This window comes from Canis lupus, chromosome 11 (assembly GCF_048164855.1).
Source record: "Canis lupus baileyi chromosome 11, mCanLup2.hap1, whole genome shotgun sequence".
NCBI lineage: Eukaryota > Metazoa > Chordata > Mammalia > Carnivora > Canidae > Canis > Canis lupus.
The window spans coordinates 47669627-47685816 of NC_132848.1; the positions used below are offsets into that span (position 1 = coordinate 47669627).

Consider the following 16190-nt stretch of genomic DNA (forward strand, 5'->3'; position numbering starts at 1 on the left):
GATGCCTGGGTAGCTCAGTGGTTGAGCGTCTGCCTTCAGCTTAGGGTGTGACCCTAGGGTCCCAGGATCGAGTCTCACATCGGGTTCTCTGCATCGAGCCTGATTCTCCCTCTGCCTGTGTCTCTGCCTCTCTTTCTCTCTGCATCTCTCATGAATAAATAAATAAAATCTTAAAAAAAAATAATGTGTGGTTTATAAAATGCAATTGGGAGGACCATTTCATTGGATATAAAAATGGTTTGCTAATAGTACCATAATTTCAACATAGCATACAGGCCTGGATTATCCCGATAATTAATTATTCAATTTAAATATTTTCCTAATGTACACAGTGTCCACTTTAAAGGTTTTCTCTGTCACTTGTGTGATTTACACTAATGTACATGTTTTTTGCATTTGTGACAGTTTCCTTGCCTTGGCTTTGGCATTTGAGCATCAGTCCAAAGATAGAAATAATCTGGCTCTGTCTCTTGGTGAAAATATTTTCCAGAGGCTAGGGTACAAGGTGGGGAGATGATGAAGAGGGATATGGGAAGGCTTTACTATCCCAAGCCAGTGACCAGGTCACTCATGCACATTGAACTATAAAGTGCTGTTGAATAGAAAGTCATTACGCTACTCACAGCAAGTATTACCAGGGACAGTGAGCATCACTTGTAAATCTGTTCCTATCCTCTGGAGAGCCTCCAGGGTGAGAGAACCTGCCTAACACATGGACTTCAGAGATCATCCCCACAATACAGTGCTACTCATACTTTAGAACACAGGTTTCCAGAGTTGGCAGAAGGTTATAGAGAATATATTGGATAATTTTTTCTTCCATATCTCAGTTAACACACCTGGGTTAAGAATGCTAAAATGATAGGGTAGTACAAACAATACAATACATAGGCCTTTATAAACATATACACTTAAAATTTTAAAGATATACCTTTACTTTCTTTGACTTCTCTCTTTGTAATTGATTTTCCTGCTGTTCTCATTTTATCAAGTGGAACTTTGGAAAACACTTGCTGTAGAATTTCATCTCAAGTGAAGCAAGAAAGGCATGTTAATACCAGCAGTCCACAATTAATATATTCTACTCTGTAAGTACCAGAAGTAGTCTATGAATTCAGTGAATAGATGATACAGATGCAATGGATATATAATGTTATGCTCTAAAATACCTTGACTGGGGAAGGAGATTTTGGTCTGTCTAAATCATTTCTGAAAAGTTGAGATTTCAGGGCACCTGCGTGGCTCAGTCAGTTAAGTGTCTCTCTCTCTCTCTCTTTTTTTTTTTAACAATGTGGTTTTTATTTTTTTTGTAAGTTTTTTTTATTGGAGTTCGATTTGCCAACATACAGCATAACACCCAGTGCTCATCCCGTCAAGTGCCCCCCCAGTGCCCATCACCCAGTCACCCCTACCCCGCCCACCTCCCCTTCTACTACCCCTTGTTCATTTCCCAGAGTTAGGAGTCTCTCATGTTCCGTCACCCTCTCTGATTTTTCCCACTCGCTTTCTCTCCTTTCCCTATAATCTCTTTCACTATTTTTTATATTCCCCGTTAAGTGAAATCATGTTTGTCCTCCAATTGACTTACCTCACTCAGCATAATACCCTCCAGTTCCATCCACGTCGAAGCAAATGGTGGGTATTCATCATTTCTAATGTGCCTGACTCTTAATTTCAACTCAGATCATGATCTCAAGGTTGTGAGATTGAGACCCACATTGGGCTCTGTGCTGGACATGGAGCCTCCTTGGGATTCTCTCTCTCACTCTGCCTATGCCCCCTCCCTCTCTAAAAAAAATTGAGATTTCACTCGATATCCCAGACAGGAAACATTACCTATTATGTATATATGATTAGAAATTTTGCCCCCCCCAAAAAAAGAAATTTTGCTCCAAATCTCACAATATTTAATTGTCATAATTTCTCTTACTCCTGCCATTATTCTCTCCACCTCTGAGACTGTCCCCAAGTTGTCCCTCTGTATGAACAAACCTCTTTCCTATTTCTACAACATGTGTGTCATTTTCTTCCGGTAAGATCTACTACCTCTTGTAGGAAGCTTCTCCCAGTGAAAGTCATGTTTTGTAGCAGACAAGTCTAGAGCCAGATCCTGATTTTTTTGTTTACCAACAGGTGATCTTAGGCAAATAACTTCACTTCTTTGATCTTCACTTCCCTCACTGGTAGGTTAAAGATACGATTACTTAATTCATAGAGGTTTTGTCAAAGCTGAATAAAACAACGTATGTAAAAGCACCTAATACAGTGCCAGTGTGAGGATCATGTTGAAGGCTAAACATTTGGAAAATGCTAATCACCATCTTATTTGTAACAATAACTAGTAATTACTAGATCCACTAGTAAACATTGCTTGTTTTCTGCTCACTGGAACCATGAACAAGTGGAATAATATGTGGGGAAGGAAGAAAAAAGACATCAAAGACAAAGGAAACAAAGATGCCATTAACATATGACAGGAAAAAGAGATATCCGCCACAGATTCTATAGGGTTCCATTGCCAGCCAATTTTGCCCCCTTCCATGTCTAATTATGATGGGAGCTTCAGAGATCAGCCCTGAGAGACACTTCCTTTCGACCTTCCCTTGCAGCCAGGAGAGCACTATGGGACCCATAAAAGTTCTCTGAAGACTCCTAGGACCCTGGAATAATCTTGCTCCTCTACATGGGAGAAAGTAGTACTGAGGCTGCACTTCTGCATCCCTTTTATCTCTTACCTAGTTCCTAAAAATCATAAGGCCCATGTATACTGGAACAGAATGGAAGACTGTGGATTATTTGTACAACTTTTTACCAAGCCCTAACTCTACTCAGAAACCACACAAGGTACTGGAGATTCAAAGAGGACAGAGAATGACATCACCAAAATGGTGACGTAGGAAATCACGGCCTCCATCCTCTGACAAAGATTAACAATTAGACAGCTATCCATGAACAAAAACAGCCCTAGGAGAGCTCTGGACTCCACCTAAAAAACTTCAGCACCACAGTGGAACAACAACAGCAATCTAAGATAATCACATAAAAAGAGAAAGAAGACAGCTTTATTTTGTCTGCACAGCACCCAGCATCAAGAGGGAACTGCCCGGCTAGAAAAATTTCCCCATGCAGGAAAGGAAGAGCAAGGTGAGCAATAAGCTTCTCCCAATTTCAACAACGGACAGATCATCTAGACAGAAAAAGCAACAAGGAAATGTTATACTTAAACCATATTTTAGACCAAATGGACCTAACATACATACACAGAACATTCTCTCCAACAGCAACAGAAAACACATTCTTCTCAAGTGCACACAGAACATTCTCCAGGATAGATCATATTTTAGGTCACAAAAAAGTCTTAGCAAATTTAATAAGATTGAAATTATACGAGTAATTGCACAATGACCCCAAGGCATGAAACTAAAAATCAATACCTTAGGAAAGCTGGAAAATTCACAAATATGTGGAAATTAAACATACACTCTGAACAACCAATGGGTCAAAAAGAAATCAAAAGGGAAATTTTTAAAATCTTGAAACAAACAAAAATGGAAATATAATTTACTAAAACTTACGGGATGCTACAAAATCAGTTCTAAGGGGGGAGTTTATAGCAATAAATGCCCAAAATAAGGAAAAATAAAGCTCTGAAATAAACAACCTGACTTCATATCTCAAGGAACTAGAAAAAGAAGAACTAAACCCAAAGTTTGCAGAAACAAATAACAAAGACCATAGCAGAAATACATGAAAGAGATACCATAAAAATAATAGAAAAGATTAACAAAACTAAAACTAAAAGTTGGTTTGTTGAAAAGATAAACAAAATTGACAAATCTTTAGCTTATCCAACTAAAAATAAAATTGAGAAGACTCTATCACAAATGAAAGAGGAGACATGACAATTGATACTACAGAAATACCAAGGATGACAAGAGACTACCATGAACTATTACACCAACAAACCACAAGAAATGGACAAATTCCTAGAAACATACAACTTACCAAGACTGAATCATGAAGAAATAGAAAAGCTTAACTGACCAATAATGAGTAGGGAAATTGAATCAATAATTAAAATCTTCCCAGGAAAGAAAAGCCCAGGACAAGATGGCTTCACAGGTGAATTCTACCAAACATCTAAAGAAGAATTAGTGCTGATCCTCCTCAAACTATTCCAAAAAACTGGAGAAGAGAAACTCTCAAACTCACTTTACAAGGACAGCAAAGCCAAATAATATACCAAAAGTCAGATAAGAACACTACAAGAAAAGAAAACTATAGACCAATATCCCTAATGAATAGAAATGCAAAATTCTCAGCAACATATTAGCAAACTGAATTCAACAGCATATGAAAATATATGAAAAGAGTTATACACCATAACCAAGTGGAATTTATCCATCAAATGCAAAAATGATTCAACATATGCAAATCAATAAGCGTGATACACCACATTAATAGAATGAAAGATAAAGATCATTTGATCATCTCAACAGATGAAGGAAAAAAAATTTGACAAACTACAACATCCTTTCATTTAAAAAAAATGCTCAACAAATTTGGTTATAGAAGGAATACATATGACGAGCCCACAGGTAACATCATATTCAATAGTGAAAGGTTGAAAGCTTTTCATCTAAGACCAGGAACTAGACAAAGGTGCTAACTCTCATCATTCCTATTCAACATAGTACTGGAAGTGCTAGAGCAATCAGCAAGAAAAAGAAAATAAAGTCATCCAAATCACAAGAGTAAGAAGTAAAATTATCTTTGTTCACAGATGATATAATCTTACATGAAGAAAATTCTAAAGACTACCAAAAAACAGAATTAATCAATGAGTTCAGTAAAATTTCAGGATACAAAATCAACAGGATACAAATCACTTACAATTCTATACACTAACAATGAAACATCTGAAAAAGAAAACAACTCATTCACAATAATATTAAAAACAATAGAATAGTTAGAAAAAATTAACCAGAGGCAAAAGATCTATACACGTAAAACTATAATACTTTGGATACATAGGAATAAATCTAACCAAAGAGGTAAAACATCTTTACTCTGAAAACTATAGAACACTTATGAAAGAAATTGAGGAAGACACAAAGAATTGGAAAAACATTCTATGCTCATGGATTAGAAAAACAAATATTGTTAAAATGTCTATGTTACTCAAAGCAATCTACACAATCAATGCAATCCCTATCAAAATACCATCAACAGGGGGTTCCCTGGGTAGCTTGGTGGTTCAGCGCCTGCCTTCCGCCCAGGGCGCAAAACTAGAGACCCAGGATCAAGTCCCGTGTTGGGCTCCCTGCATGGAGCCTGCTTTTCCCTCTGCCTGTGTCTCTGCCTCTCTCTCTCTCTCTCTCTCTCTCTCTCTCCCTCTCTCTCACTGTCTTTCATGAATAAATAAATAAAATTTTTAGAATACCATCAACATTTTTCACAGAGCTCAAATAACCCTAAAATTTGTATGGAACCAGAAAAGACCCTGAATAGCCAAAGGAATGTTGAAAAAGAAAACCAAAGCTGGTGGCATCACAGTTTTGGACTTCAAGCTCTATTACAAAGCTCTAATCATCAAGACAGTATGATATTGGCACAAAAACAGGCACATAGATCAATAGAACAGAATAAAGAACCTAGAAATGGACCTTCAACTCTATGGTCAACTAATCTTCAACCAAGCAGGAAAGAATATCCGATGGAAAAAAAGATGGTCTCTTCAACAAATGGTGTTGGGAAAATTGAATAGCCACATGTAGGAGAATGAAACTGGACCATTTTCTTACACCATAAACAAAAATAAACTCAAAATTGATGAAAAACCTAAATGTGAGACAGGAATCCATCAAAATCCTAGAGGGGACTGCAGGCAGCAACCTCTTCAATCTCAGCCGCAGCGACTTCTTGTTAGGTCTTCAAAGGCAAGGGCAAAAAAACACAAAAATTAACTACTGGGACTTCATCAAGATAAAGTTTTTGCCCAGTAAAGGAAACAGTCAACAAAACCAAAAGACAACCTATAGAATGGGAGAAGATATTTGCAGATGTTTTATCAGATAAAGGGCTATTATCAAAGATTTACAGGGCAGCCTGGGTGGCTCAGTGGTTTAGCGCCGCTTTCGGCCCAGGATCGAATCCTGCGTCGGGCTCCCTGTGTGGAGCCTGCTTCTTCCTCTGACTATGTCTCTGCCTCTCTCTCTCTATGTCTCTCCCATGAATAAATAAATAAAATCTTAAAAAAAAAAGATTTAGAGAACTTATCAAACTCAACATCTGAAAAAACCCAAATAATCCAATCAAGAAATGGGCAGAAGATATGAACAGATATTTCTTCAAAGAAGACATACAAATGGCCAATAGATACATGAAAAAAATGCTCAACATCACTCAGCATCAGGGAAATACAAATCAAAACCACAGTGAGATACCTCCTCATGCCAGTCAAAATGGCTAAAATTAACAATTCAGGAAACAACAAATGTTGGTGAGGATGCAAAGAAAGGGGAACCCTCTTACACTGCTGGTGGGAATGCAAACTGGTACAGCCACACTGGAAAACAGTATACAGGTTTCTCAAGAGTAAAATAGAGCTACCCTATGACCCAGTAATTGCACTCCTAGGTATTTACCCAAAGGATCAAACGTAGTGCTCTGAAGGGGCTCCTGCACCCCAATGTTCATAGCAGCAATGTCCACAATAACCAAACTATTGAAAGAGCCCAGATATCCATGGTCAGATGAATGGATAAAGAAAATGTGGTCTATATATACACAATGGAATATTACTCAGCCATCAAAAAAATGAAATCTTACCATCTGCAATGACATGGATGAAACTAGAAGGTATCATCCTAAGCAAAATAAGTCAATAGAGAAAGACAATTATGATTTCACTCATACGTGGAATTTATGAAACAAAACAGATGATCATAGGGGAAGGGATGGGAAAATAAAATAAGATGAAATGAGAGGAGGAGACATAATCATAAGACATTATCAAATCATAAGAGACTTCAACTATAGAAAACAAACCAAGGGTTGCTGGATGGGAGGTGAGGGGGATGGGGTAACTGGGTAATGGGCATGATGAAGGGCAGGTGATATAATGAGTATTGGGTGTTAGATGCAACTGATGAATCACTGAACTCTACCTATGAAACCGACAATACACTCTAGGTTAATTAACTTAATATAAATAAAATAATTTTTTTTAACTACAAGACTTTGATGAAAACAGTTGACAAAGACACAAAGGGAAAGATATCCTATGTTCATGGCTCAGAAGAACAAATATTGCCATAATGTCTATACTACTCAAAGCCATTTATAGATGCAATGTGATCCCTATTAAAATCTCGATGGCTGGGTGCCTGGGTGGTTCAGTAGGTTAAGCACTTGACTCTTGATTTCAGCTCAGGTCATGATCTCAGGGTTGTGAGATTGGTTGTGAGCCTGGAATCCACCTCTATGCTGGGTGGAGCCTTCTTAAGATTTTGTCTCTCCCTCTCCCTCTGCCCCTATCCACCTCTCAGGCTATAAATAAATAAATAAATAAATAAATAAATAAATAAATAAATAAAGACATCCCCAATGGCATTTTTCACAGAAATAGAAAAAACAATCCTAAAATTCAGTTGGAACCACAGAAGACCCTAAATAGCTAAAGAAATCCTGATAAAGGAACAAAGCTGGAGGAGACACTACAATTCTTGATTTCAAACTATACTACAAAGCTGTAACAATCACAACATAAAAACTGTATGGCATAAAAATAGACATATAGATTAATGGAACAAAACTGAGAGCCCAAAATAAACTTTGCATATGCAGTCAACTCATACTTGACAAGAAAGCCAAGGATACTCAATGGGGAAAACATAGTCTCTTTAATAAACAGTGTTGAGAAAACTGAATAACCACATGCAGAAGAATAAAATGGACCACTAAAGTACACCACTCAACAACAACAACAACAACAAAAAGATTCAAAATGGATTAACAACTTAGTAACTGAAACCACAAAACTAGAAGGAATCGTAAGAGAAAAGTTCTCTGGCATTGGTCTTTTTTTTCTTAAATTTTTAAATTTAAATTCAATTTAAGGGGTGCATGGGTGGCTCAGTAAGTTGAGTATCCAACTCCTCATTTTACCTCAGGTCATGATCTCGGGGTTATGAGATCGAGTCCCATCTTGGGCTCCGCACTCAGCTGAGAGTCTGCTTAAGATTCTCTCTCTCCCCCTCTCTCTGCCCTTCCCCGCACTTGTGTGCACTCTCACTCTCTCTCTCAAATAAATAAGTAAATTCAATTTAATTAACATATAGTGTATTATTAGTTTCAGAGGTAGAATTTAATGATTCATCAGTTGCATTAACACCCAGTGCTCATTACTTCAAGTGTCCTCCTTAATGCCCATCACTCAGTTACCTGCCCCCCTCCAGCAACACTCAGTCTGTTTTCTATAGTTCTTGGCAACAATTTTTTGTATATAATATCAAAGCACAGGAAACAAAAGCAAAAATAAACAAGAGAAACTACATTAAAGTGCTACAAAGCTTTTTTTGTACAGCAAGAGAAACAATCAACAAAATGAAAAGCAACCTAGAGAATGGAAGAAAATATGTGCAAATCATATATCTGATAAGGGATTAATATCAAAATATATAAAGAACTCGTACAACTCAACAGCAAAAAAAGAAACAATATGACTCTTAAATGGGCAGAGGAATTAGACATTATTCCAAAGACATAAAAATGGCCAACAGATACTTGAAATGGTGTCAACATCACTCATCATCAGGGAAATGCAAATCAAAATCACACTCTCACTACTGTAAGAATGGCTATCATCAAAAAGACAAGAAATAAGTGTTCATGAGGATTGGAGGAAAGGAAACCCTTATGTACTGTTGGTGGGAATGTAAATTGGTACAGGGTTCATGGAAGTTCCTCAAAAAATTAAAAATAGGACTACCATATCATCCAGCAGTCCCACCTGTGGGTATACATCCAAAGGAAACGCAAACAGGATCTCAAGGAGATTATTTGCATTCCTATGTTCACTGCAGCAGTATTCACAATAGCCAAGACATAGGAACCATTTAAGTGTCCATCAATGAATGAATGGAAAGAAGAGGTGATATATATATATATATTACATAATATTATTTGGCCATGAAAAGAAGGAAATCCTGTGTTTTGCAACCATGTAAATAGACCTCGAGGGCATTATACTAAATGAAATAGAGAAACAAAAATACTCTATGATCTCACTTACGTGTAGAATCTAAATTAGCTGAACTCAGTAACAGAAAGTAGAGTGGTGATTGCCAGGGGTAAGGGGTAGAGGAAATGGGGAGATATTGATCAAAACTTACAAAGTTCCAGTTATAAGGTGAGTAAGTTCTGGTGATCTAATGCACAACATTGTGATTATAGTTAATTATACTATATTACATACTTGAAAGTTGCTAAAAAAAAGTAGATCTTAAATATTCTCAGCATTAAAAAGAAATAATTACAGGAAACAGTGGAGGAATTAGGTAACACTATGATGTTCATCATTTTGCAATATATGTATCAAGTCACCATGTTTACACATTAAACGTACACAGTATTATATGTCAATCATATCTCAAATAAATGTGGAGAGGGGACATAAGGTGGTTAAGAAGTTTTTGTGAACTATTTATCACTCTGAATCATATAGCATTGTTTGGGGGTAAAATGTGTTCCAACTTCAAAATAACAGGACCAAAATAAACATTTAGAACCCAAATTATACAAAGAAACTCTGTATAATGGTTGCCATACGTAGTAGGCACTACTTGGTTAAATATTTTAGAGAAGACAAAAACAAAAATATTTTACAGAAGACAAAAACAAAAACCTGCTGCCTGGTCTGCATCCCTGAGCCATCCAGACACGTGCGAGAGGCAGAAGTACAAAGAGACACAACCAAACACATTGATGCAGCCACACAGAGCAATATGGCAAAGGACAGGAGCAGACAGGAGAGGAAAGCCAGAAGGCAGGCACTAGGCTGAGCAGACTGAGAAGAAGTAGTGGGTCCTGCCAGGTGAGGCTGTGTTCTAGATCCAGTTGACCATGGTATTTACTGAGACCTCAAAAGTCACTCCTGTATGTAGATGTTGGGTGTCAGTAGACTCCCTCCACCTACACTCTGGTGCTCATAGTGATCTCAGCAGCCCTGATGCATCAGTGTGGGTAAGGACTGCCAGGACACAACAAATCCAAAGGCAAGGCTATCCTCAGAGAGTTGCAAAATTCACTTACAAGTGTTGTATATGAAAACTGTACCTACAAAAATTAGGTAGAGGTAGGGGGAAGAGGGAGAAGAATAACAGATTTTATAAGTTCAGAAAATTCTTCCTTTATAAAACTGTTAGTAATTTCTCACATTTATATTTTTTGAAATATATTAATTTCTCCTTATTTATTTTTTTAAGATGTTATCTATTTAATTAGAGAGAGAGAGAGCATGACCAGGGAGAGGGAGAGAGAAAATCTCAAGCAGACATCCCGCTGAGCACTGAGCCTGACAAGAGGTTCGATCCCATGACCCCAAGATCATGACCTGAGTCAAAAGCAAGAGTTGGACGCTTAACCAACAAAGCCACTCAGGTATCCCTCCTTCTTTTTTAAAGACAGTTTCTATCTGTCTCTGAGGACAACAGTTTTATTTTCCCCTTCTAGGTTTCTTTGCTAAGCCACAGAAAACAATCACAAATTCCATTAATATGGTATTTATTCTGAGTCCTTTCTCAAGGGCTGTTGGTACATTGGCAGATGGCCTACTCACTTGATAAAATAGGTGCTTATGATAGCAACCCCCAAAAATTAGCTATCAGAATTACTAGTAAAATGATGAGTTCTCATCACTAGTCCCTTCCTTGATAGATGTATTGACCTACACAATCCTGAATTGTTGCTCAGAGAGAACCTGGAGAGTTTATTGGTGGCCCATCAATGCCAAGGCCAACACTGGCATGGCACTGGGCAGGTCAGTAGACCCTCCTGAGTTGATGGAATCTTCCCAAACCCTGAACTAGACACCCTTCTTCACACTCACTCACTCCCCTTCCACACATGTAGGGTGGGATTCAGAGATATGGAGCTCCTGCAAGAAGGAGAAAAGTCTTCTGATCCCAGGTGAGAATTCCTGAGAGCACAGTAGGAGGCTACAAGAGCTATCTGCATCCCTTCACTCATTCAATCATGGCAACCTATCCATCATTCAATCAGCCAGATACTCAGTGCAGATTTACCGGAGCCTCTTAAATAGCACAGTGGAGAAAGGGCAAACCTAGAAATCCTGACATGGGACAGCTCCTGGAAAAAAAAAAGTCCATGTCCTGTGTAAAGGGAAATGTCCCCCATCCAAGCAGGATTGACAGGCATAGAGCTCTGTGATCAGAACACCCAATAGGTCTTAACCTGGAGGGAAGCATAGTTGCTTACACTCCTGAGAGCTGTTTCTCAGACCAAAAGTAACCCTCAGTGTCTATTCCTGACCTACACACACCACCAGAGAAGAGATATTTCTTTGGGAAAAACGTCCCAGGACAGAATCATCCCAAACCAAGGAATCTGATCACTGGGATGGGGGTGGAGGAGGGAAGAGGATCTGTCTCTTCTTAACAATCTCCCCAGGGGATTTTCATGCTCAACTAGGACTGAGGACCTGGGAAAAAGGTTTATCTCAGCCTCAGGTCCTCTCTACTGCTGCAGGAATCCCCCAAGGATCTTGTCAGGCAGATGTGATGCAGCTGGTCTAAGGTGGGGTCTGACTCAGCACTTGCAGTAACTTGTGGCCCTGCTGCTGCTACATAGACCCCACTTTGAGGAGCAGAAACCTTTCCATGTGTTTATCTTTCTATGCTTTGCCTAATTTCCTGGGACTCTGACATTCAAAGAACTGGTTCTAACCTCAAGGCAAGCCCTCTCCCTCCCATCCAAGCACTAGGTTATCTGAGCAACAACCATGGACAAGGACGAGACTCTTCATATACAGGCCGATGGCTTCACCTGAGGGAGGTACTTACCAAATATTTTAGCCAAACCTTCATCCAAAGTTTTTGAACTTGATGAAAATTCAGTATTTGAGCCTGTGGGGAAAATAAACCTTATCTGTGATTAAATCATTCACTGGACCTGCATGTATTCTTTTTAAGTCAATATTCTCTTGCACGGTATTTTGAGAGGAGTATCACACACTTCACCTGCTCCAGGAGAAGGAGAACTGGACTTGGGTTCTAGTCCACCTTTTGAGTGCCTCGTGCTCTTGGGCAGTAGAGTTCTGAGGGATTTGGCTTTCCCATCTGAGACTGGTGGGAAAGGTGCCAACCACAAGAGGCCTGTGAAGAAGGAAAGAGATGAAATTTGCTGATGTCATCTGTGGATGAAAAGTGCTATCCCCTTATCACATCCCAGTGTTCGTATCTACTATAAACTGCAATAGGTGACCCTGGATCCAAGCATGGTTATGCTCAGTGTTCAGTTCTGGGGGAGAGCAAAGAGAGATGGACACAACGTCTCAGTGTCTTCTCAACAAAAACTTTCCCCTCCATAGGAAAAGATGCCAACAAGCAATGACTTTGACCATCTTGGAAATGTGATGCCTTCTTGTTTTGGAGGACAGGGAACAACACTACTGCATACTCTGCACTAAACCACACTAGAGTCTATGTTTGGAGGGGGCTCAGAGGGCCTCAGGCCACCCCCTACCTGACCTGTTTGATAAGCACAAGGAATTTCTGATGTTGTCATTGACGAATGGAAAAAACGAAGGTATAAATGGAAAAGCACTGGGTTAACAATCTCCTCTAGGATGTCATGGAGTGATTTCAAGACTTCTGCTGACACTCATGGGGCCACATCAAGGATATGGGTTAACTCTGCTAAAAGATGTAGCAACTCATGGAATTTTGAAGTATATTTCAGGCTTTTCTCTATGAAGGTTGCAATGTCTTAGGTGCTGCACAAATTTTCTTGATTCTAAGTCAAGGCTAGCCCTTTTCTCTGGTCCAAAGGAGTAGACAAACCAAGGAAGAAAAACTTATCCCCTAATGAAGAAGTTTCAGGGCATAGCACCAACTACTCTGAGTGCCACGCATTCATAAAGTATCTGCAAGAATCAGAACTTCTTATAACCAGTGACAATGCTAAGTCTCACCTGGTTTCCTGACAGAAAACCTGCATAGTAATGTGTGCACCTGGCAGCTTTCAACTCTACAGGAAAACCAGTGATCATGTAATTAATGGTGCATAGATATTGCTTCCAGGTGTGATGGCTTTTTGGTCAATGAAAGAAATAAGTTCTTGGAACATCTAGGCGGCTCAGTGGTTGAGTGTCTGCCTTCAGATTGGGTGGTGATCCTGGGGTCCTGGGATTGAGGCCTGTATCAGGCTCTCTGCAGGGAGCCCGCTTTCCCTCTCCCTCTGCCTAGTTCTCTGCCTCTCTCTGTGGGTCTCTCATGAATAAATAAAATCATAAAAAAAATAAAAAGTTCTCTTTTGCTAAGATATTAGTGATCCATTAAGAATCAATACTATGGAAGTGGAAGTAAGCCCATGCAGTAAAACATTTGTTCACAAAAATGCTTTGTTTTTTTTTTTCTTTTTTAAAAAAAGCTATTTATTTATTCATGAGACACAGAGAGAGAAGTAGAGACAGAGGCGGAGGGAGAAGCAGACTCCCTGCGGGGAGCCTGATGTGGGACTCAATCCCAGGACCCTAGGATCGATCACACCCTGAGCCAAAAGCAAACGCTCAACCACTAAGCCACCCAGGTGCCCCAAATGCTTTGGTTTTTAAGGTGCCTGACAAGGGTAGTCACATTTTCCCCTTTTCTCGATGTCACCCCTGACAGTTTGCATAATGTGCCTACTGTCCTTTTTGCTTCTCTCCACAGACCCAATAGCCATACACAGAGAATTTGCCAAAATGCTGTCAGCCAACTAGTTTAGTAGATAGCAAAAGTGGTTCCAAATGCAGCCAAACCCTAAAAATAGAGTATGTAAATCTAATGTTCACTTTGAAAAATCTATATTCATAACATGTTTATAACAGCATTATTAAGATAGCTAAAAAGTGGAAACCACCCAAATGTCCACCAGTTGACAACTGGATTAACTGGCTGTGGCATATTCATACAATGGAATATTGTTTAGCTTTAGAAAGGAATGAAGTACTGACACAGGCTGCAGTGTGGCTGAACCATGAAACATATTATATGAAAGAAGCCAGTCACAAAAGATCACATGTTGTATGATTCCATATATGAAACGTCCAGAATAGACAAATCTATAGAGCAGTCAGTAGATTAGTGGCCAGGGGCTGTGGGAAAGAGGGAGCGGGGAGTGATGTGATACCTAGTGAGTGTGATAGTACTTTACGGAATGATGAAAATGTTCTAAAACTAAGTGGGGCTGATTCACAACTCTGTGAATATACTAAAAACCACTGAATTATATACTTTAAAAGGGTGAATTTTATGTTATGTGAGTTATATCTCAATAAAGCTGTTATTTAAAGTGGGAGCGGCATGCCTGGATGGCTCAGTCAGTTAAGAATCTGCCTTGGGCTCAAGTCATGATCCCAGAGTCCTGGGATCATGACTGCTCAGTGGGGAGCCTGCTTCTCCCACTCCCTCCTTGCTCATGCTCTCTTTCTCACTCTCTCTTTCCATCAAATAAAATCTTTTAAAAAATAAAATAAAACATGTGTGTTGTATATAAGGGGATAGATAAAACAAGATTGACCCCCCCAAAAAAAAAGATTGACCTAAATTAGTGCACACAAGTTTATACTAATCTATTTTTGTGTATGTTGAGAAATTTCAGTGTGCAAGTGGGCTACTCTCCCATAGAGGTCTTTTGAGAAAGCTTCAGTTCGGAAAAATGTTAAAGCTATCCCCTTCTGAGCAAGAAGTCCCTATGGTAGATTCAAGTAGGTGAGGAAAGTAGAGGCAGGGAGAAATTCTATGTTCACTGTTTCAGAACCTGTGGGAGGAGAACTCCATTTCCTGCCTGGTTTAAGTTCACAGCAAGTCTCTTACTGGTATATCTGCCCCACTATACTTGTGAGAGGACCTTTGAAAGGGTAGAACTCTGTACCTTGCCAATAGTCCAGGAAGAGAACAAAGAAGAGGGTTTCTGCTCCTCTTTTCTTTGGCATAGTCTGTATATCTCCTGAAATCCTTCAGACATAACAGCCTTTAGCTCCAGGATACTGCAGATCTAGATGGTCTGTGAAGTCATACCAGGAAGCAAGGTTCTATAGTGGGCAATTCTAGAATGGGAAGGGGGCAGGGTCTGGTGTCTGTGGACAGGGATGAGAAAGGGACAGTGGTCACCCTGAGGAAATAGGCTTTCCACTCACTTCCTTCAGCTCTACAGTGCTTTCTTCCATCCTGCACACATTGCAGCCTGAAGATGGTAGGATATTAGCCAGATCTCCTAAGTTGTGCATGACAATAAAAATCAGCTAACTCAGCTGAAGTGAGGGGCACCTGGCTGGTTCAGTTGGTGGAACACGTGACTCTTAATCTTGGGGTTATGAGTTCGAGCCCCACATTGGATGTGGAGATTACTTAAAAATTATACACACACACACACACACACACACAAACACATATACATATAAATCAGCTTAAGTGAATTGGAAGTAGCTAGGTAAGTCAGAAAAATCCTATGCTAAATCAAGATATCGCATTAGAAAAGTACTGTTACTTGTTGTATTACATATGATTATAACTCTGAAAATAAAGGTATAAGTTAATAGCACTTGTGTATCACTATTTCCCCTATTGTGTTTTATACATATTAAATGATTTTTAGGGATGCGTGGGTGGCTTAGTGGTTGAGCGTCTGCCTTTGGCTTGGGTCATGGTCCTGGGGTCCTGGGGTCCATCCGCATCAGCTCCCCGCAGGGAGTCTGCTTCTCCCTCTGCCTGTGCCTCTGCCTCTCTCTGTGTGTCTCTCATGAATAAATAAATAAAATCTTTAAAAAAAAAGATTTTTAAAGGAAAAATCTTTATATTTTAGCACCTTTAAGTGCACGTTTTTTCCTGCATTTTTATTTTGCACTGGATCCCACAAATTTGTAGATAGCCCTGTCCTTTAGCCCTTGGACTCATGCACTGTATGCA

The 16190-nt window shown here is 39.3% G+C and overlaps 1 protein-coding gene across 4 annotated transcripts in view; it reads right to left on the reverse strand.

Moving 5' to 3' along the window:
* Positions 1-16190, reverse strand: part of C11H2orf92 (chromosome 11 C2orf92 homolog) — a 46045-nt gene that overhangs the window by 20598 nt on the left and 9257 nt on the right. For 2 of the 4 annotated variants that reach the window (XM_072768097.1, XM_072768095.1), the window contains 4 exons: positions 15157-15288; positions 12261-12395; positions 12084-12146; positions 932-1027 (listed from right to left, as the gene is read on the reverse strand). In XM_072768097.1, coding sequence (XP_072624198.1) covers positions 932-1027; positions 12084-12146; positions 12261-12395; positions 15157-15217 — 355 coding nt within the window. In that variant the 5' untranslated portion in view covers positions 15218-15288. Of the gene's footprint in view, positions 1-931; positions 1028-12083; positions 12147-12260; positions 12396-15156; positions 15362-16190 lie in introns of those variants that run through there. The other 2 variants (XM_072768098.1, XM_072768099.1) reach the window with 2 other exon arrangements.